General features: G+C 40.9%; 1 protein-coding gene across 1 annotated transcript in view; it reads left to right on the forward strand.

The window, feature by feature from the left end:
- The window catches only part of ptpn9a (protein tyrosine phosphatase non-receptor type 9a), a 178,906-nt gene extending 160,328 nt beyond the window's left edge, over positions 1 to 18,578 (forward strand). The window contains exons 11-13 of the mRNA XM_048617271.1: positions 1,862 to 2,012; positions 9,390 to 9,597; positions 16,482 to 18,578. Of these exons, the coding sequence (XP_048473228.1) occupies positions 1,862 to 2,012; positions 9,390 to 9,597; positions 16,482 to 16,672 (550 nt within the window). The 3' untranslated portion in view covers positions 16,673 to 18,578. The remainder of the gene's footprint in view (positions 1 to 1,861; positions 2,013 to 9,389; positions 9,598 to 16,481) is intronic.
- The last annotated feature ends 4,186 nt before the right edge of the window (positions 18,579 to 22,764 follow it).

The following is a 22,764-nucleotide window of genomic DNA, read 5'->3' on the forward strand; positions in this document are numbered from 1 at the left end:
ACAGCAGGACTTCCCAAAGTAGGTGTTGGAACCCCAAATGAGGCCCAAAGCTCAAATTTTGGGGTTGCAACCTCCAAGTCAGCAATGGCTGCCATGAATCTCTAACCAAGTTACAACTGCTGTGCTCCTGCTTGAATAGGTACCTGCTCTCTCAGCAGCTCACTCCACCAGCTCCCACAGGTCACTCCGCTCACCCGCAGGGTCAAACTCCACCTCCACTCTCATGGGTGGAATTCCCTTCATAATGGCATTGTGGGTCAACCTACAGCAGGTGGATTGCAGCCGTTCAAGAAGGCAGCTCACCACCATCTTCTCAAGGGCAACTAGGGACAGGCAATAAATGCTGGCCAGCCAATAACGCCCACATCCCACAAATGAATGAAAGAAATGGTTTTTCTGCACTGCCCCTCCTGTTCCCCCACCACCCTCCTAGTTCTCTCAAGTCTCACTGAGGGTTCACAACAATTTACAAACCTCAAACAAGATCATGGAGTGAAATAGTTTGGGAAAGAGATATGGCCGAGGAGTAGGCAGGTGGGATTAGTTCAGTTTGGGATTATGTTCGGCATGGATTGGTTGGACTGAAGAGTCTGACTCTGTGACCAAGTACTGTCTTAGTGGATTTCAAACGAGGATGTGATCAAAGATTTGGCTGTTTCCTCAGACTTTACCATGAGCCCCTCTGGACTGACCCACAATTAACTGTTTACATGTGAAATAAAGTTGCTGCATCTGTTGCTAGTAACTAGGTTGAAACCAGCACTGTACTTGAAATGCAAATAAGCATTCCATGCGTACTAAACTGAGGCGCCCAAGATCTACAAAATAAAGTCTAGACTTCACCTTGGCCAAAAGACAGAAAAGAGATTCAACAGGATGTTTTCAATTCTGGCAAATTAAAGATGCCAGTTTTTCAGATTTGCTGCATTATATTATATTGTTAGTCCATTGAACAGTCAAAAATAGATAATGTGGGTAGAACAATTTATTTTTATTATTGGTCCACTAAGAGTGATAGGAAGGGACTGAATGGATTGACAATGGGAGCCACTATATTTCACTTCAGAGCTACTGGGCAATTGAAACAATGGGGCACAAAGACCATTTATGATCATTTGTCAATGTCGTTAGAACATCTGATGAGGAGAGGGATGCCCTGCACTCATCAGTGCAAAATAACAGGGTGCTGGAGCATAAACAGCACCTATAAAACCATATCTTGTTGTATATCAGTCAGTGCAGGGCACCAGAGAGGATTTAAAAAGAATTCCCAACTATAATCTCCTCTCAGTTGTATTAAAATCTGTAGATGCCAAAAGAACTCTGTGTGGTGAATGTCTGCTACTTTCTTCCTTCACCCTCTCCTGAATGGCATTAACGTGGAAAAGTCTGTCCCTTCATTGCCTGTTCCTCTGCTGAGGATGACCAGCATTGAGGTATCAGTTCCTTTTTTCCTGGCAATCTACCCACTTTGAAGTCGATATGGGAGAGTGCTTTTATTGCCTCCTGTTTTCCAATATCAGATCGGTTTGGTGTAACCAGTTACTGGAAGGATGCATCCATATTGGTTGACTTGTAGTTTTGCTCCCTTTGAGTCTCCAAAGGGCCAGCTGAGAATTAATTCAATGTCAGAATTTACAGTTGTGAGCCATATCCTGCCTATGGCCCAGTCAGTGCATGTTCAGGTCCTTTTAGGAAAATTGCCTCTATTCAATAAATTTATGAAGTAGTTCAGTGGCTGCAAACTGTATCCCAAAAAAAATGGAAAACTTATGATATAATCTTCTTTCTTTCTATTCCTCCTTTTTCTATAATTTTGTCTGCATGTAATGTTTTTTAATGGTGTGTTTCATTGCTTTAGAATTGACGAGAGTGGCAGGAAAAAATGTGGTCAGTACTGGCCTCTGGACCAGAACATTCGAGGAAGCTATGGACTTATTTCTGTCAAAAGCCTGGCGGTAGAAAACTTTAAACATTATAACAAAACAACACTAGAGATTCAGAATGTAGAGGTAAGGGATCATTATGCTTTGTGCCTGTTTAAAATGCTTATTGAATAGTTGAACTGAATTGACAATTGAACAATTCTTGAATACTCAAATCTCAGAGCTGCCTTTTAATCCAATGTGCTTACTGTTGGTTGACTTGTCTTAATACTTGTTCCATTTTGTTTTGAGAGAAGGTAATAAGAACTAACTCAACTGTTTTGATTTCATTCAGAGTACAATGCTTCTTTGGCACTTGAGGTAGGTTTGATGGTGGGCATTTGGTCTTGAATAAGAGGTTCTTGATGTTACAGCCAGAACGTTAGCAGGACACTTGTACCACTTTCATGTCAGCAATAAAACAGAAACTGCTGGAAATACCCAGGTGGTCACTGTGGAGAGAGAAACGGTGTAGCATTTAAGGCTGATGACCTGCTAACTTGGTGCATTTTCTGTTTTTATTTGATTTACTAGCACCTTTGCTGTTTCGTGCACTCATATTTGGTTATTGAAATTAATCTTTACTGCCTTCAGTCATCATTGTAACCTTTCCTTCACTTGTTTTTGCTAATTTCCTCCAGAGTTCTTGCTACATGTTATAATCATCATTAGAATTTGAACATCTCCAGCAAAGCCAGCGTTACTGCCCAGCCTAATTGGTCCTTGTGACATTGGAATATAGTCAGCCCTTCACGTGCTCCACCATTCTAGATCACGCCTGATCATCTACCTTAATGCCATTTTCCCATGGCAGGAGTGAAGATCCTCCATGTAAAACCACTATGGTCCATATAGTGAAGGTGCTTCTACCCTGCTGTAAGGATGGGAGTTGCAGACTTTTGACCCAATGCTGGTATATGTCCCAAGTCAAGATGGCACGTGATGGGATTTGTATACATTCTGATCTCATCCTTTTAGATGGAGTTGTTTGGGAGAATCTATCTACCTTTATGAAATTCCTCCTGTTAGAAGATCAGAATGAACCACTGCGTGATCATTGTGGTCCTGCTGAAGTGATAAGTTCACATTAGAGGATCAGTAGTGATGGTTTGTCATTGTTTTGAAAGCTGAGTGTTTTCCTTTGTAAAATGGAGTGCAGGATTGACATTTAGATGTAGTACTGACCCTGAGATTCCCTTTTAAAAGACTACTTTTCTGTGGTCCCTCATTAAATCAGTATGCTGCTGCCAGTGAAACTGAGCCAGAAAGTTTCAAACTCACTGACTTGCTGAGTTTATCTGATCTCTAGCGGAGAGGCAGTCAGAATTCCAGAGGATCCCAAAGGTGGAAAGTGTGCAAACTGATCTGGTTCCCACATCTGATCCGGGGAAGAGTCAATGGGTGGTGAAGTGCCTGGGAATTAGTTTGTTGTGAAATAGATTGTTAACAATCACTGCCTTGTCAAATGCATCATCCCACGCATGGTGAAATTAGCTAAGGGAAAAGAGCTCGTACTTGTAATGCTACCATAAAAGAAATTCTAATTGAAAAGAAGGAACAGAATGAATCTGCCACAGTCTCTATGGTATAATCCCATATGGTTTAAATCACATTTTATAGCTATAGAATATTACTTTCTTTCCATTCGTCCAATGTAACGTATCAGCCATAATTTTATTGAATGAGAGAACAGGCTTATATATGGCCTACTCTTGGTATTATTTCTTATGAATGCAGAGTTCCAAAGAAATGGATATTTAAGCGTACGCAATGTATCAGATATACAACTGAAACTGACTGAAGTGTATCCTCAAACAAAGTTTTTTGTGTCCTGGTTTTTGACTGGTGGTTTAGTTGTGTGTTGAGTGCATCAATCCCGTGGTGAACTGTCTTGTCAGATTATGTTGGTTAGTGTAATTTATTCAGTTAATTCAAAAATTATAAAGATTGTGAACTCTTACTTCAGTAAGGCGTTTGATAAGGTTCCCCATGGTAGGCTGACGGACAAAGTGAAGTCGCATGGGGTCCAGGGTGTGCTAGCTAGAGAACTGGCTGGGCAACAGGAGATAGAGAGTTATAGTGGAAGGGAGTTTCTCAAAATGGAGAACCGTGACCAGTGGTGTTCCACAGGGATCCGTGTTGGGACCACTGTTGTTTGTGATATACATAAATGATCTGGAGGAAGGTATCAATGGTCTGATTAGCAAGTTTGCAGATGACACTAAGATTGGTGGAGTAGCAGATAGTGAAGGGGACTGTTGGAGAATGCAGCAGAATATAGATAGATTGGAGAATTGGGCGGAGAAATGGCAGATGGAGTTCAATCCAGGCAAATGTGAGGTGATGCATTTTGGAAGATCCAATTCAAGAGCGAACTATACAGTAAATGGAAAAGCCCTGGGGAAAATTGATGCACAGAGAGATCTGGGTGTTCAGGTCCATTGTACCCTGACGGTCGCTACGCAGGTCAATAGAGGGGTCAAGAAGACATACAGCATGCTTTCATTCATCAGACGGGGTATTGAGTACAAGAGTTGGCAGGTCATGTTGCAGTTGTATAGGACTTTGGTTCGACCACATTTGGAATACTGCGTACAGTTCTGGTTGCCACATTACCAAAAGGATGTGGATGCTTTGGAGAGGGTGCAGAGGAGGTTCACCAGGATGTTGCCTGGTATGGAGGGCACTAGCTATGAAGAGAGGTTGAATAGATTAGGATTATTTACATTAGAAAGATGGAGATTGTGGGGGACCTGATTGAGGTCTACAAAATCATGAGAGGTATAGACAGGGTGGATAGCAAGAGGCTTTTTCCCAGAGTGGGGGATTCAATTACTAGGGGTCACGATTTCAAGTTGAGAGGGGAAAAGTTTAAGGGAGATATGCGTGGAAAGTTCTTTACGCAGAGGGTGGTGGGTGCCTGGAACGCGTTGCCAGCAGAGGTGGTAGAGGCGGGCACAATAGCATCATTTAAGATGTATCTAGACAGATACATGAATGGGCAGGGAGCAGAGGGATACAGATCCTTGGAAAATAGGCGACAGGTTTAGATAGAGGATCTGGATCAGCGCAGGCTTGGAGGGCTGAAGGGCCTGTTCCTGTGCTGTAATTTTCTTTGTTCTTTGTTCTTAACAGGAGTAATATTAAAAGATCCATAAACTTGATTCAAACAGTAGAAATTGTCAGCATGCTGGAGTATTTGTTTCCAAGACTTGTTCTCCCACTGCACTCCAGTCTTTCCTTTTCTTGTGGGCATTGTTCCCTGGCTACCAGGTACCCTCTGCTACCCTGAGAAGCATCTGCTCATCACCTGAGTGTTTTGTGCAGTGAGTGCTCACAGTCTGTTCCACTATGTAGGTAGTTGCACTTAAGCACATTGTGTTGTCCTGATATTTTTGACCCATACACATCAAACATTTCAGTACTCATGGCTACCTTGGCTAATATTGACTGACTGTGGGTGGAACTTTCAGCCCTGTGTGCCTCACTAATGGGCGATACAAAACAGAAGGTGAACTGTGAGGAGGGTGCAGAGATGGTTCAGTATAGTTTGAACAAGTTGAATGAGTGAGCAAATGCATGGCAGGTGAAGTATAATGTGGATAAATGTGACATTATTCACTTTGGTCACAGAACCAGGAAGGCAAATTGTTATCTGAATGGCGATAGATTTGGGTGGTGGTGGTGGTGGTGTGGGGGGCGTGCGGTTGTTGGTGTGGGTGTGGGTGTGGGTGTGTGTGTGTGTGCAAGGAGACTTTCTTGTCCTTGTACACCAGTCATTGACAGTAAACATGTAGCTACAGTAGATGATGAAGCTGGCAAATGGTACATTGGCCTTCATAATGAGAGGATTTGACAACAGGAGCAGGGATGTGTTGCTTCAATTGTACTAGTCGGTGAGACCACACCTGGGGTATTGTGCGCAGTTTTGGTCTCCTTACCTGAGGAAGGATGTTCTGGATATGGACGGAGTGCAACAGAAGCTTACCACAATGAATTCTGAGATGGTAGGACTGAAATGTGAAGAGAAACTAGATCAGTTAGGACTATATTCACTGGAGTTTAGAAGAATGAAAAGGAATCCCACAGAAACCTATAAAATTCTAATAGGGCTTGATAGGATAAACAAAGGAAGGATGTTCCCAATGACGAGAGAGTCCAGAACCAAGGGTCACAGTCTAAGGGTACTGGGGTAGTAGGTCATTTGGGACTGACGTAAAGGGAAGTTTCTTCATCCAGAGAGCAGTGAACCTGTGGAATTCTCTACTAAAGAAAGTGATTGAGGCCAAAATATTGAATGTAAGAAGATGATACATATAGTTCTTAGGGCTAAAGGATCAAAGGTATGGCACTGAGCGGGATGATGGCCTTGATCATATTGATTGACAGAGCAGGCTCAAAGGGGTGAATAACCTATTCCTGTTCCTATGTTCTATGAAATGGTGGAAGGGACACTGATTGAAGGGTTTTGAATTGAAATCTCCAACTCTCAACTTCTATTGTATCAACTTAGCTCTGTGTAAATATTCTCACTTTATGAGTTTGACATGTTTTGGGATAAAGCCACATTTAATAATGATCAGTTCATCAAGGTACATAGTAGGAGTAAGTAGACTCTTCGACCCCTGGAGTCTATTCCGCCTGGCTGTAATTTTAAGGTTTTTTGTTTTTTTGTTTTAAACAATTAGATTACAGCAGCCTTAACCTTTTCAAGACATAGGGAAAGGTACCATGTTAATACAGCTTATTTTCCTAATTCCACCTAACTGAGACCTCATATTATTCTGGTGAATCTGTGCTACACTCCCTCTATAATCTTCCTGAAGTACCTTTTATTGGTGAGATGTTCAGCTGCTGCCACCTTTTCAGTTGGATGTGAACAATCCGAGGGAGTCACTATTTGAAGAGCATTAGGGGAGTTCCCTACTCGTTTAGTCAAATATTTGTCTCTCAAACAACATGAGCAAAAACACATTATCTGGTTATTATCTCTTGTTCTTTGTGAGATCTTGCTACATACAGGTTGACTGCCATATTCGTTTATATATCTTAGATAAAAAGTAAAGAAAGATTTGTATATAGGCTTCAAAACATCCAAATGTGCCCTATATCAATTAAATTCTATTGAAATTTGGTCACTGTGGTAATGTAGGACTACTAGCAATTTTCACACAGCAAGCTCCCATAAGCAGGAATGTGATAATGACCAATTGAAGGATACATATTGGTCAGGACAGTGAAGGGGAAAAAAAATAATCTCTTCTCCTTCACAGTACTGTTATGCTACCTGCCTTCTTTCTTCAGAGAAAGTAAAATTGCTCAGCCACTCATGCACAATAGTTTAAAGACACAAATTAGGCATAGCCTGCACTGGAAAATTGTATGTCTCAATGAGGTCACCTCACTTTCTTCTAAACACCAGAGAGCATAAATACAATTTAATTCAGTGACTCAGCATCACAGGGACCAATCAAATGAACCTTTACTGTAATGCCTCCAATGCAAGTATATTCTACCTTGGATATGGAGACCAAACTTCATGGTTATTTCACACGTGGCCTCACCAACGCACTGTATAATGTAGCAATATTCCCCTACTACACTCCAAATCCTTTGCAATAAAGACTGACATGCATCTTCTGTCCTAATTGCTTGTTGTTCCTGCATCCTAACTTATGAATATAACCAATTCAAAAGATGAAGGACAGTTGAGTAACTTTGAACTGGGATGCTATGGTGGCGTCTGTAAGCTCTCTTCAAAGCTAATCCCCAGTACCCTGTGATGGAATCCATTGATGAAGCACCATAAATGGAGAACTCCAATGAGCAATCAAATGGATCAAATATAGGGAAACCTCTGGTCTATTTGTAATCTAGCCAAGGTGCCCAAAGTTGGTGGATTTTTGCTCACATCAAGACTCCAACCATCCTATGGATTTTGGATGAAAAAGAACTCCATGGCCCTGCACCCAGTTTCAGAGATGCAGCAGTTATGACTTCCTCAAAAAGGAAGAAAAATCATGCTGTAGAAACAAGTTATTTCTCTGTTGTCCGAAGCAAGGAACATCCTCATATGCATTCTCCTGAACCACCTACTTCCTGCACCTGAGAAAATCTTCCCAGAAAATGTGTGGCTGTAGACCTTCCAGAACACCTCTGTCGTGGACATTTGTTGTCAGACAAATTCAAAAGAAAATGTCAAGAACAGCACCAGGTAGCCTTCATTGCATCCAACGACCTGTTCAATCTTTTGAAGATTTGTGGCAGAAATTAGTCAGCCTGAATGGACCTTGTCCATGAATTGATAATACTCAAGTCTATCTTGACATTAACATCCAAAAGTTTAGCACTTTTTAAAAAATGGTTCTGTTTTTCTATTCCTATGACCAAAGTGAATAATTTACAATTCCCCATGTAATGCTCCATCATGTGCCATATTTCCCGCTCACTTAACCTGTCTATATCATTACACTTTGTAGCCTGCTCAAAATTTACATTCCTACCTAACTTTTTTTCATCATCAAACTTAGATACATCACTCTTCATCTAAGTCATTAACGTAGATGGCAAATAGTTGATGCCCCATAACTGTGGCAACCAATGAGTCACGGCCTGACAACTTGAAAATTCCCTTTTTATTCCTATGTTCTGCTTGTTGTACTTTAACCAATTCACTGCAGATGCTAGTATGTTACCCTCAACTCCATAAGTCCTTATTTTTTCTATTAACCTTTTTATGTGGTTCTCCAGTATGTGCCTAAATCCAAAAGCACTACGCTTTCCATTTATCAACCCTACCAGTTACAATCTCAAAATCTTACTTACCAAACAAAATTTCCCTCCGCTTAAACCATGTTGACTTTGATCATACTATGATTTTCAAATTTTGTTTGTATTGTTTAGATTCATTTAAGTGCAGCTTTCAGCACTTTCGCTACATGTGATATCATAGAAGGCAGTGGTGTAGTGGCATTATTGCTGGACTATTAATCCAGAGACCCAGGTAATGTTTGCGTACCTGGGTTTAAATCCCACCATGGCATTTGGTGGAATTTGAACTAAAAATTTTAAAAAATGATCTGCAATCAAGCGATGACCACGTTGATTGTCGTAAAAACCTGCCTACTTCACTAATGTCTTTACGGACTGTAACTACCCTTAAGTCCGCCAGCAAGATTAGAGTACAAAAGCACCTCCAGCTAAAGTTGCCATACCAAGTACGGCATGGTCAACAGGCTTGCACTCCTGCCATGTCCATCATGGGCTCTTTGACGGTGATCAAGGCAAGTCACATCCATGCATTAGTTCACTTTAGGAGCTTCAGTAAAGATTGGTGAATTAGTTGCTTGCCCACTCAGCACAACCTGCTGTGAGTGGAGAAGGAAAAAAATTGTTTAAGAAAATTATATACCACTGAGCTAAAAAAACCTCTTGTGCTGGTTTTAATTTTCTTTTCTCTTGCAGTCCAATGAGAGGCGCCAGGTGATTCACTTCCAGTACCTGAGCTGGCCAGATTATGGAGTCCCATCTTCAGCAACAGCTCTCATTGACTTTCGATCAGCTGTCCGACAGCAGCAAGGTCTTTCTATCCAAAGCCTGGGTAACCGGTGGAAGGGACACCCAGGAGGGCCACCCATTGTTGTCCACTGCAGTGCTGGCATTGGGAGAACTGGTATTGTATAAAATAACAAAAACCTGCTATGTTGCTGATTTAAAGGGACAGAGGAGAGGCTGATAGTTCTGAGGCAGATGTTTGACATCTCCTTGTGCTATTTTTGCTCAAAATAGGAAAAACTATGAAACCAAGCAGACTTTAGTGCACTTAACAGAGGTGACAGTTATTGGTCTGGTAAGCTAGGATATTTTTTATCTTGAGAATTATCTGTCCTTGGCTGTCTTGGCCTTTCTGATCTGTGTTAGCCATTCACCTGATTCCTGTGCTCCTAATCTAACCAATGGGTGAAGTGTGAAAGCTGGCCTGTGTTTTTTTTTAATTCACTCATGGGATTTGGACATTGTTGGCTGGGCTGGCATTTATTGCCCATTCCTAGTTGTCCTTAATAATTGCTGGTGGGCTGCCTTCTTGAACTGTTGAAATCCATTTGGTGTAGGTACACCCACAGAATTTTGACCTAATGACTTTGAAAGAATAGTTCACTTTCAAGTTTACAGAATACCTGCTACCTCGCTTTTTTGTTATTTATTCTCTTCCTTACACCCTGAACCCACACCACTCCAGTTACTAATTATTGCACCTAAACACGATAACCACAAGAGCAGATGAGAGGCTGGGGAAATATCCATAGTAAGCAGCTCTCATACTGACTGCTCAAAGTCTTTCCATAACCTACAACTCAGGCCTGTGATGGAATATTCTTTGTCTGCATGGGTGCAGCTCTAATAACACCAAGAAGCTCAATTACATCCAGGATAAAGCACCCTGCTTGATTTGACACACTGTCCAACATCTTAAACATTCAATTAATTCAACAGCTGCAGTGTAAATCATCTGCAAGGTGCACTGCAGCCACTTCTAAAAGCTTCCTTGACAGCACCTTCCAAAACTCTAGCCCTCTACCGGCTAGAAGGACAAGTGCAGCAAGTAGATGGAATCGCACCTGAAGGTTTCCTTCCAAGTTGCCCATCATGCTCACCTGGACCTACAGCACATGTTTCTTCCTGTTGGATGGGACAGAATTCTCAACCTCACTGTGGGCATACATACACCACATGGACTGCAGTGGTTCAAGAAGCTGATTCACCACCAACCTCTCTGCAATGAGTAATAATTATGCCACTGTGCCAGTTACACCCGCATGCTGTAAACTTTAAGTTACTAGATACCATAGTTTCATTGTTGTTTCCAGTAGCTTATAGACAGCGTAGGTTTCAATGAATGTTTACAGTTTGAGCATCTATGGTATTTAAGCTCCAAGATTCTGGCAGTGTTTATCTATTATCTGAAATCTTGACCACTTGACATAGCATTGTCTTGCTTTTGTTCTCTAATCAACGTTGATAGACTACGTCATGAACGGAACACCAACTCTTTGGGGTAGCAAGAACTGCAGATGCTGGAGTCAGAGACAACACAGTGTGGAGCTGGAGGAACACAGCAGGCCAGGCAGCATCAGAGGAGCAGGAATGTTGATGTTTCGGGTCGGGACCCTTCTTCAGAAAGAAAGGGCCTGACCCGAAATGCCGACTTACCTGCTCCTCTGACGCTGCCTCACCTGTTGTGCTGCTGCAGCTCCACACTGTGTTGACATCAACACTTTTGCTGCTTTGCTGTTTGGTGCTCCCTAGTGGTAAAACTGCAAATCATCACTGCTGACCTTGAATTATAGTGCAACATGTGTAATTTTAGTTTACAGTGACAGTGTTTAGAATTAGTGTGTTTGCAGTGTAGATTCAGGATATTTAGCTCAATTGTTCATGCCAGAAATTATATTTTACATTAGCACCCTCCTGACATACTTCACCTCACCCTATGAACATATCATTCACCTACTGCCTTATCTATGTCCTAATCCAACTTGCTGTAGAATCATAGTACGGAAGGGGGCCATTCAGCCCGTTGAATGTACATCCCGTCTTTTGAAGAGCAATCCTGTTAACCCGCTTCCCTAACTGTTTCCCTGTATCGCTGCAATTTCCTCTCCTTCACTAATGATTCAAGTCTCATTTAAAATATTATTCAAATTGGATGCACATGCTTTCCAGATCCTAGCTACTCTTTGCTTAAGGAAGTTCTTCATAATGCTTTTAGCAATCACCTAAATCCTGTGCCCTGTGCAATGGTCTCAATTACTCCAGTTGGTGGAAAGTTCAAATTCTCACTACTTTCTGGATAAAGATTCCTCCTGAATCACCTCTTCGATTTAGTAGTGATCTACTAATGTTTATGCCTGCCTTAGTTTTGGGCTACCACATAAATAGGAACAATCTTCTTCTAATCTATTAAACTCATTCATAATTTTAAAATCCTATATCTTATCATTCTGTCAGTCTTCACTTTTCGAAAGGAAAAGTACTCCAGCCTGTTTAATCTAGCCTGTTAGAACATAGGGCTCCTCGGAGGCAGAACTGCAAGCTTCTAGGATTGAGAGAATGGCGGAGCTTGTTATGGGACATCTGTGTGTTGGAAATCCATCTATGTAGTGGAATCTGGACAACAGTCATCTTGGTTATCCTCACAATCGGACAAAGACTTTGCTCAGCCAGGACCGTGTGGTAGTCGGTGTGCAGTGGCTGCCCCATGTTAAAAAAGTCCTGTAAACAAAATTATGTTTGGAAGCTGAAACATCAGGACTCTCATGGACCATCTCCGCAGCAACAGAGCTGAACATTACACTGCCAACATTGCTTGGGAACTCTGGCACTATGAAACGGACATTGCTGCCATGAGTGAGATATGGTGGACAGCTCAAAGAACAAAGTGGTGGATGTGCAGCCTTTTAGATGGATAAATATGAGGAAGAATACCAACTCCATGAGATTGGTTTCACCATAAAAACAACAAACTAGTTGACTGTCTCAATGAGCCAACTCCACAAACAATCCAGGAACCTTCAGCTCATGCTAATCCAGAAGCAACACACCATAGTCATTAGTGCCTATGCCCCAACTCTAGAAGCAGTGATTAGGCCAAAAAGGAAGTCTGTTCCAGCCTGAATCAGTCATTGTCCCATGACCCAGAATGAGGTAAGTTGATTCTCCTTAGAGAGTTAAATACGAGAGTTGGGAGGGGAGATTGCCAACCAAGTCCTCCTGATGAAATACATAGAGCACAGGCTGGTCAAAAGATGGGGAAAATAGAGTACGAGAGTAAATTTGCAAAGAACATTAAAAATTGCCTTTAGAAGCTTCAATAAATATCTGAAGAGAAAATGATTAGTAAAGACAAATGTAGTCCCTTACAGTCAAGGAGAAATTATATTGGGGAACAAAGAAATGACAGAAGAATTAAACCTATGTTTTGCGTCTATCTTCACAACAGGTCACAAAATATTTCCCAGAAATGTTAGGGCACCAAAGTGAGATGGAGGAATTGGAGGAAATCAGTATAGTAAAAAGAGGGTACTAAAGAAATTTATGGGATTAAAGGCTGACATCCAAGCTAGGCAGCACTTGCTGACCAATGAGCCATTTTGGCTTTTCTTAAAATTTAGCAGAAACGTTTATGAATCCAAGGAAAACCTTATTGTAGTTCTTTTTTAGTTTTAGTTTTTTAATTTGTAATCACATAGAAGCTTCATATTAAAACTTGTTCATGGTGTTAGAACAAGTTGTTATTAATTATCAAAATTACTCCGTTAGGCTGTGAAGCTGCAGATTAGAGAAGCACTAGGTACAACTGGAATTTTATGCACAGGGCTGTTTTCAGCCCCTAATCCTCCTCACCCAGCCTTCCAATTGCAATATGACATCCCTCCTCTATTTGCTGGTCTTCCAACTGGAGTTCCTGTTGATTGATTTCATAGAATAGAGTCCCTACAATGTGGAAGCAGGCCATTGAGCCCATTGTGTCCACACCGACCCTCCAAAGAGCATCCCCCTCACACCCCCTATCCTGTAACCCTGCATTTCCCATGGCTAGTCCATTTGGCCTGCACATCCTGGCCACCATGGGCAATTTACCATGGCCAATCCACCTAGCCTGCACATCTTTGGACTGTGGGAGGAAACCGGAGCACCTGGAGGAAACCCACGCAGACACGGGAAGAAGGTACAAACTCCACACAGTCACTGGAGGGTGGAATCAAACCTAGGTCCCTGGCACTGAGAGGCAGCAGTGCTAAATACTGAGCCACCATGCCACCCTTGTGGAGGTCACACCTTCCCTCACAGTGAATTGGGCCCAAGTAAAATCTGTGTGCAGTGTGGCCATCACTGTGGGAGGAGCATTAGAGTTCATTCCCTTTCTTCCCATCTTCCCACTGATCTAAGGCCAAGAAAGGATTGGGCATCTATGTGAAGAGACCTTGAAGCTGACTCGGGTAGCAACCATTATTGTTTGTCCCGTGTCCCAAGGTTTGGGAGTCCCAGCTCTAAGGACCTTTCATCCATGGAGAAAGATCAGTTCCAACTTGTATCTTGTCCACAGCGGTATGTTTTACAGCAAGTTATACCAGTTAGTAAGACAATTTTCAATTATATAGAACCCTTAATAGAGCAAAATATCCCAACGCAGCAGAAGAGTGCTACCAGACAAAATTTAACATCACGTCATATAAAGAAATGTTAGGTCAGATGATCAAATATTTGGTCAAATAGCTAGATTTCAAGGAACTTTCTTAAAGGAGGAAAGATGGGCCAAGATTTAGTGAACAATTTCCGAGCTTAAGGCAGAGACAACTGAAGACATAGCTGCTAATGTGGTTGTACAAGAGACCATTCCAGGAACATAGATTTCTAAAGTTTTGGCAAAGATCTGTAGCTCGGGTTGTGGGTGGGGTTGTTGACTTGTTCGCCGAGCTGGCTTGTTCTCGTTCAGTATAAATTCCAAGCAGAGTAGAATAACATTGCTTCATCGGAGGATCCAATGATGATGTCACCTAGCATGGTGACAAAATGTCTGAACGAGAACAGGCCAGCTCGGCGAGCAAGTCAACAACCTCAACATAGATTTCTGTTTCAGGATTGAGTAGCCAGAGATGCACTTCAGAGATTCAAAGAGGAGGAACACTCAAGTGATTTGAAAACACAGATGTTAATGTTGTAACCATTCAGCTATTAGACCAGTAGCTAAAATAAGTCATGAAGCTCAGAGTGATGGGTGAATTGACTTGGTTGGAGCTAGGATGCAGCATCAGGGTTTGGATGAGCTCACCTTTATTTAGGAGACAAGGTCAAAGACTGCCCAAGAGGGAATTTGAAGCGTACACCAGCAACAAAAGCTTTGATAATGAGGGTTTCAGCTTCAGTTTGACTGAGATAGAGGTGTATATGGTGTCACAACCAGGTGAAAATTGGTGAATCAGCTTTCCTCTGTTCAGTTTCCTCAGCAAGTTTAAGTTCTTTTTAGCACAAGGATATACTTCTTAATTTAAAATGTAGCTTTGTTTTACCATACGTAGCAAACAATGAGGATAGGAACAGACTCACCTAGAATCGAATCAGCATTTAGGGTTAGCATAGCTTCTTGGCCTTTACACACCAAGCCTCTACTTCTCAAGCACTGCTGTTTCCTCACAGCCCTATAAGTATTTTCCCCAAAGTATTTATTCAATTCTCCTTTGAAGATTATTATCAAATCAGCTTCCATCATCCTTTCAGCCAGTTGATTCCAGATTGCAGCAACTTGCTGCGTGAAGAAATCTTTACTCATGTCACCCTGATTTATTTTCCAATCACCTAGATTCCATTCCCCAGTTCCCACTTTACTGTTGGAAATGCTTTGGCTTTATTTACTCTCTCAAAACCAGTCATGATTTTTGAACACCTGTACCAAATTTCCTCTTAACTGTCTGTTTTAAAAAGAATAACAGCAACTTCTCCAGTCTCTCCACCTTTGTCAATCCATGTCTCTCACCACATTCTGACAAATCTCCTGTGTGCTTTCTAAGGACTCAACCTGATTATTAAAGTGTGGTGCCCAGACTTGAATACTCACGCCAGTGTTTTATAAATGTTTAGCATAACTTACTTGCTTTTGTATTCTGTTAATAAAGGAACCATATGCATCCCAACTTGTCCTGCTGCATTCAAACTTCTGTGAACATGAATCTACAGGTTTTTCTTTTCTTTTTCCCCCTTAAAATTGTACCATGTGGTCTATGTTGCCTGTCTTCATTCCTCCACTTAAAATATAGTGCTCAACATTACTTTGTATTCAATTTCTTATTCCAAAGGTCTGCTCATTTCATCAATCTACATACTTCCTGAGTCTGTTCTTATCCTCCTTATTGTTTGCTACATTTGAATTTCACATCATATACAGACTTTGAAATTATGTCGTATATATGCCAGTCAGATTTTTAACATATATCAAAAAGCACAGTACTCCTAATATCAAACCTGGGGTTCTGGCACTATAAACCTGACCCTAACTTGCAAAATCAGCCATTCACCACTACTCTCTGCTTTCTGTCCTTTGCTCAATTTGGTATGTGTGTTGCCATTGTCCTTTTAATGGGTTTGAATTGTGCTAGCAATTCTATTATTTGGTACATTGTCAAATTCCTTTCGAAAATCCATGTACACAAATTGAACAATATGGTCCTCATCAACCCTTTCTGTTACTTCTAAGTATACTGGCTCAGTGGGACAAATCTGGATTTGGGTGTGGAACTCAGGAGGTGGATGGTGGCCTTTGTTGAGAACGCTGAGGTGTAATTTACCTCAGTAGACCTGTAGATTAAGGGTTGTGGTAAATATCAAACAGACTCATAGTTGAAGCTTACGGTGTACTCAATTGTTCTTATAAGATTTATTTGATAGAAATTCATCGTATAAATGTAAACTTTTGTTAAATTTAATAATAGTGGCTAATTGAACTTGTTAAATGTGTTTTGTTCAGACCCATACTTATGCTACTTATTTTTAACTCTCTAGGCACTCTGTGCACTTTGGATATATGCCTTTCTCAGCTGGAAGATGTGGGTACTCTCAACATATACCAAACCGTCCGAAGGATGCGAACACAACGAGCCTTCAGCATCCAGACTCCTGATCAGTACTACTTCTGTTACACAGCAATTATCGAGCATGCTCAGAAGAAAAACCTACTGTCAGCCAATCATTAACGTGAGAATCTTCTCCTCCCCTCTCCCCAACATAGATTATATACCACTTCTGCATACATGCAGATGAACTCTACTAATATACTCCTCGTACATCTGTAGACGTCCACCTTTTGTGATTGTACAAGATCCTAGAAATTAGTACTAGCCTTAACTACTTGGATAGAACTTATTTTACAATGGTTTAATGCCATCGTACCAGTAGCCATCTTCATGGAGCATATAGACTTTTCCTGAAGAAAATACGTTACAATTCATTTATTCCAATAATGTAGCATTAGAAATAAAATCTACGGTACGGGAGAGGCCAATGAGAAATGAAGGCGATCATTTTTGCAAAAACTGAAACCACAACCTTTAGGCACCATGTGGCTCGAAATTGAAATTCTGCAACATGTCGTCTGTGGACCAGACTTCCTCTTTTTTCTGAAAAATAAACTTGTTTATGTCATATAAAAAGAAAACAAAAACAAAAAATTACCTCAAGCATCATCTGAGGGATAGCAGAAAGCACCAAGTTGTACTTCTGTTACCTCGGGCCAAGATTAACATTGGGAACGCCACACGGACTATCGATCCTGGAGGCAGTTCTCGTGTCAGTCTCATTGACAAAGACGAGCTGGAGAATGAGATGTTATCAGCTGAGCTGTGTATTTATCACTGATGTCTGTGCCTGTGAGATGAGTTTACTCTTTGTGCCTTCTTGTCTTTTATTCCTAGTTGGGGCTGTAGTGCATGCAGCCAAAGTGTTATTCACAACTTAACCTTTCTCTCAGGGGAACTTATTTTTCTTCCCTATATCTTTCTCTATTTCGCTTTTTTTCTTTCTCCCAGTTGGATTAGATTTAATTAGGCTTATAGAACCATAATGGTCACCTAAACTGCTTTAGAAATCTGCAACTCCCCCTGTCTCCCAAAGGCTTTGTTCAAGCCAAATTTGAGAGCAGAGGAGTTTACACAGCTCGGCAACCCTCTTGCTTGTCACTGCCTCTGTTAACCCTTAACGTAAGATCTCCTTGTACACTAACCTGAAGTAGCCAATCTGATATGATTTTCTCAAACTTCCGTGTCATCAGGACTTTGTTATGTGTCAGAAATCCCTGTAGCATTGTAAATTTGTTGCAGCGTGACTTAACGTCATGAACAAGTAACAGAACAAGTCCTGTATTTTGAGTACGTTTATGTGTACTATTGGGTGATTTTCTGCGCCTGCCTAAATTTCTTAACTTCAGGACTTCCATTATGATGGATGACAGTTTTCTGTAATCTTTGAGTCATGTCATTGCTTTCAGCAATCATGAAGTCTTGGCATGCTTTTGTGCCCCTTTCCAAGGGGGAGAAGGTGGAAATAATCCTTGAGAGATGGATAAACCTGTGAGACAAGTATTCCTAACCCTTCAGGTTGATGCACCATACATATAGATAATCGTTAGCTGACAGCAAGCTGTACACTCCTTATTATGAAGTAATTACACCATTAGAGCAGTGTGAGGGGAATCTAGGATGAATTCCACGATAGGAGTGCTCAATACTTTTGCTGTGCATAGTTTTCAGAGAAATAATAAGTGCTTTCATCTACCACACAGTACCTTTCAAATGGATTATGTTTTGCGACTCTGACCAAATCTCTCTGCATCCTTTGAAGTTTGAGGCCAACATTTTAGCTTGTGTTCCTTTACACCATTAAATTCATTTTCCTGTATGTTTGTTATTCGGTTTTCGCTGTTTAGTTTGTGTTGGGAAGAGTGAGGACGATGGAGCAAACTCTTGAGTTTGAGAAGATTCGTTTTCAGGTGTACTGGGGGGAATGCTCAGCAAAATTAGCCATCACAGTCTTTAAAGATGTTCCTGTCACATTGTATTGATTTTCAAACATTGTAAATAAATGGTTTACAAGGGGTCATTGTAACAGGACTGAAGTTGATAGCTAGTATGACTTTCAGAATTGTAAGTTTGTGAGTGAACTAGTGAATTGTAAGCCAAAATAGTTAAAAAGAATGGTTTAATTCTATTGTGTCATTTACTGCCTTAATATAACAATGTCATGGATATTCTTAGATGATCTTGATTGAATTGATACACGTTATACAAAATGGATCCTAATTACCTTTGGAGAATTGTCCTGTACTAATTCATGATTCAGTGAGACTTTAGGTTCACCTTGCACCAGTACTCACCAACACTCCTACCTAAATGGGCTATTGTCATTCTTGCTTCTGGCTTGCAAGTGAAGCTTTGGAGACTTTGAGTTCTTGTTCAACTTTTACTTGAAGGATTTTCAGTAAATTGATTTTTGTAATGGCATGGTGGCTCAGTGGTTAGCACTGCTGTCTCACAATGCCAGGGATCTGGTTCAATTCCACTCTCGGGCGACTGTCTGTGTGGAGGTTGCACATTCTCCCCGTGTCTGCGTGGTTTTCCTCTGGGTGCTCCGGTTTCCTCCCACAGTCCAAAGATGTGCAGGTCAGGCTAAATTGCCCGTAGTGTTCAGTGGTCTGTAGATGAGGTGGGTTATAGGGGAATGGGTCTGGGTGGGATGCTCCAAGGGTCGGTGTGGACTTGTTGGGCCGAAGGGCCTGTTTCCACACTGTAGGGGATTCTATGATTCTATGATGATAAACCCATTGGATTTGAGGAAAAAGCTAGTCCCCTAACTCAAATTCCTGCTGCAAAATATTTTGGATTTTTGCATTAAACCGCATAATTTTACTTTAAGAACCTCGAGCAAAAATGGAACAAAGGACTATTTTTCTCACTATTTCTTGTCCTCAACATTGGAACATTAGGCTACCATTCAGTAAGATTATGGCTGATCTATATCCTGACTCCATCCACGTGCCTCAATTTCATGTCCCTTAATAGCATTGGCCAGCAAAAATCTATCAATATCAGATTTAAAATGATTAATTAAGCTACTGTCAACTGCTTCCTGTGGAAAAAGAGTACCAGATTACTACCACCTTTAGTGCGAAAATCTGTTTTGCAACTTCTGAATTGTTTTAAGAAGAGTTGTAACAAACTGAAAACATTAACTCTGTCTTTCTTCTGAATTGCCTGACTCTGATTTTAAAATTATGCCCCTTGACTTAGATTCGGCCTAGCAACATAAGATATGTATGCTATCTACCCTTGCAATCTCTCAAAATTGTCTCAAATCATTCCTTAACTTTCAATATTCCTAGTTTATGTAGTTTCTTCCCATAGTTTAACCCTGTGAATCTACTGTGCCTGCACAGTACTCCTTCCAAGATTAATACATCCTACCTAAGACAGAATACCTGAAACTGTATTGAGTACTAAAGATGTGGGGTCTTTGTATACCTCTAGCAAAATTTCATCCACTTTATATCCTACATTGCTGAATATAAAGGCCAGCATTCCACTAGCTTTTCTCATTTTATTTTGTATCTGTTGTTTACATTGTAGAGATCTGTGTACATGGATCTCTAAATCTCTTTGGACTCCCACTTGCTGTAGCTTTCATTAAATAACATTGAAGTATTTCGACATAACTTATTTAACATTCACCTGCATTTTGATCACTCTGAAAACAGCGGTACCTGAACTACAAACCTCTTAATGTTGCCAGTATCTAGATGACTTGTATGGAGATTGCCTGTTTTGACTTGTGTTTCTCATTTGCTGATCTGTTTTAATTTTTTTGGAGTTTGGAATTGGCTGTATGTTCCTCACTGCTGGTTAAATCCTTAGTTGCTTGCACATACACAAATGACTGGGAACAGAGAATAAAACTTTATGTGGGTGTTCCCAGGATTCATGACCCACAAAGTTTGAGCATTCCTGCAACTTTACTGAGAGAACTATTCCACTTGCTGACTTCCGATGTTTTCAACCTTACAAGACTGAACATTATTAATTTGATCATTGCCGCTCAGCATCTGATTGAGAAGCATGAACTAATTATCTGAGTTATTGTTGCTGTGTGTACAGCAGCACACAAAGTGAAAATTCTCCTTATTGTATAGTACTCAGATTTATTTTATCCAAAAAGAGAATGCCGAACTTAATACCCCATAAGAAGCAATTCTGAAATTGAATGTACATGAGCCACCCAAATGATGAGGCAAGATTTGTGATATCACAACCCATCATGTAAACAATTGAATTTTATGGGCTTCCCAGGAGGAAGGGATAAGCCTTGTTTTAGTTCATTGTAACCAACAGTCGCAATTTAGCCTCACTAACAATATGGCTAATACAGGTTGGTGGGCATGGTTGATATTATTAGTTGACATTTTGTTGCACCTATGGGCCATTACGTTCATCTCAGGCTTGTGTTTTTTTTGGTTTTGATCCTGCTCCTGCATCAACCTGATTTCTAGAACAATGGGTTGAAGCCTTGAATGGCATATGAATGTGAAAAAGTGTTACCTGAATACTCAGGAGAATAAAACCTTGGTTATGGAATTGAGGAGTAAAACTCCTTCCCATTGCGTGCCCTCATTCTATGAGCTGGCAGTAACTTTTTTTCCAGTTCTTTGGAACCTGGATCATTTGAGCAATAATGTGACTGTGTTGAAGTGTATTGTTATTATTGGAGAATTGCATGTGAACATCTCAGGCTATACCTGTCAATAAATTCAGTTTCCTTAGGATGTTGAAACTTATCTAGCACCAATTCAAAGTGACCCCTCTTTACCCAGCAGGTGGTGCCCAGGCAAGCCATGAAGGATTTTTCACTCCCCTCAATACAAAGATGCAAGATGGCTAAAATGGGTGCTTGTTTGATGTAAGCGTGTCTTCAGAATTGCTTCCTAAAGCAGTGCATTTCCACATCTGTGAGAAATTAGTTGATCCACTTTCTGTGGTATTAAAAGAGATGTAAAGGTGAAAACATACAAGCAGGAAAGCATGAGTTTGATTACAAAAGCTGACAGTAAACTAAGCTGATTGTGTTCAGGGATAGGATTGAACATGGGTACTGATAACAAAAGTGTGTTAGACTGAAGCGTTTCACACAAAAATAAGTCATTTTGGTTTTATCAGCAGGTTTCTGCCCAACATACAAACCCATTACCCTCATATTTCCAACAGAATTACTGAAAACCAAGAATTTGACCCGGCAACTCTGAGGGAACAGTGATATATTTCCAAATCTGGATGGTATGTGGTCTGGAGGGAGCTTGTATGTGGTGATGAGCTTGTACATCTTTTGGTCTTGTCCTACAAAGTTAAAGTGGTCATTGGTTTGGAAGATGCAGAAAGCTTGGCTCGATGCTGCAGTACATCTTCTATTTGGGTATAGTCCTGCTACTGTATGGAGGAGGAAGCTAATGTTTTGGAGTTGTTTTGTCCTGGATAGTATCACTCTTCTTGAATGTTGTTGGAGCTGCATCCAATCAGGAAAGTGGGAAGTATATTTTGCGCTCCTGACATGCCTATAGATAGCAATAGGCTTTAAGGATTCAGGAGGTGAATTACTGGCTATACAATTCCCAGCCTCTGACCTGTTCTTGTAACCACATATTTATACGGCTAGTTCAGTTTCAGGTCAGTGGTAACCCAACGTCCAGGGTGGTATATTCAGCAATTTCTTGAACTTTCAGAGCAAACGATTAGATTTTCTCTCATTGGAGGTGGTCATTGTCTGGTACTCATGGGGCACAGGTGCCATTTATCAGCCGAAGCCTTAATGTTGTCCAGGTCTCGCTATGTGCAAACACAGACTCCTTCCTTCTCAGAGGCGTTGCCTATAATGCTGAACATTGCAATCATTAGTGAATATTCCTACTTCTGAACTTATGATAGACAGATTGACGAAGCAGCTGAAGATGTTTGGGCCTAGCGCACTACCTTAAAGAACTCCAGTAGAGATGGTCTGGAGCTGAAATAATTGACCTCCAGCAGTCACAACCATCTTCCTTCGTGCTAGCTATGACTCCAAGCAGTGGATAATTTTTCCCAAAATTCCCGTTGACTTCAGTTTCTCTAGAACTTCTTGATGTCACATGTCGTCATTAAATGTTGCCTGGACATACTCTTGTTACGTTTGGAGTTCAGCTGTTTGATTCAAGTTTGGACAAGGTTGGAATGAGATCCAGTGGCACTGGTAAAATCAAAACAGCGTGTCAGTT

The sequence above is a fragment of the Rhincodon typus genome, chromosome 36, assembly GCF_021869965.1.
Source record: "Rhincodon typus isolate 14 chromosome 36, sRhiTyp1.1, whole genome shotgun sequence".
NCBI lineage: Eukaryota > Metazoa > Chordata > Chondrichthyes > Orectolobiformes > Rhincodontidae > Rhincodon > Rhincodon typus.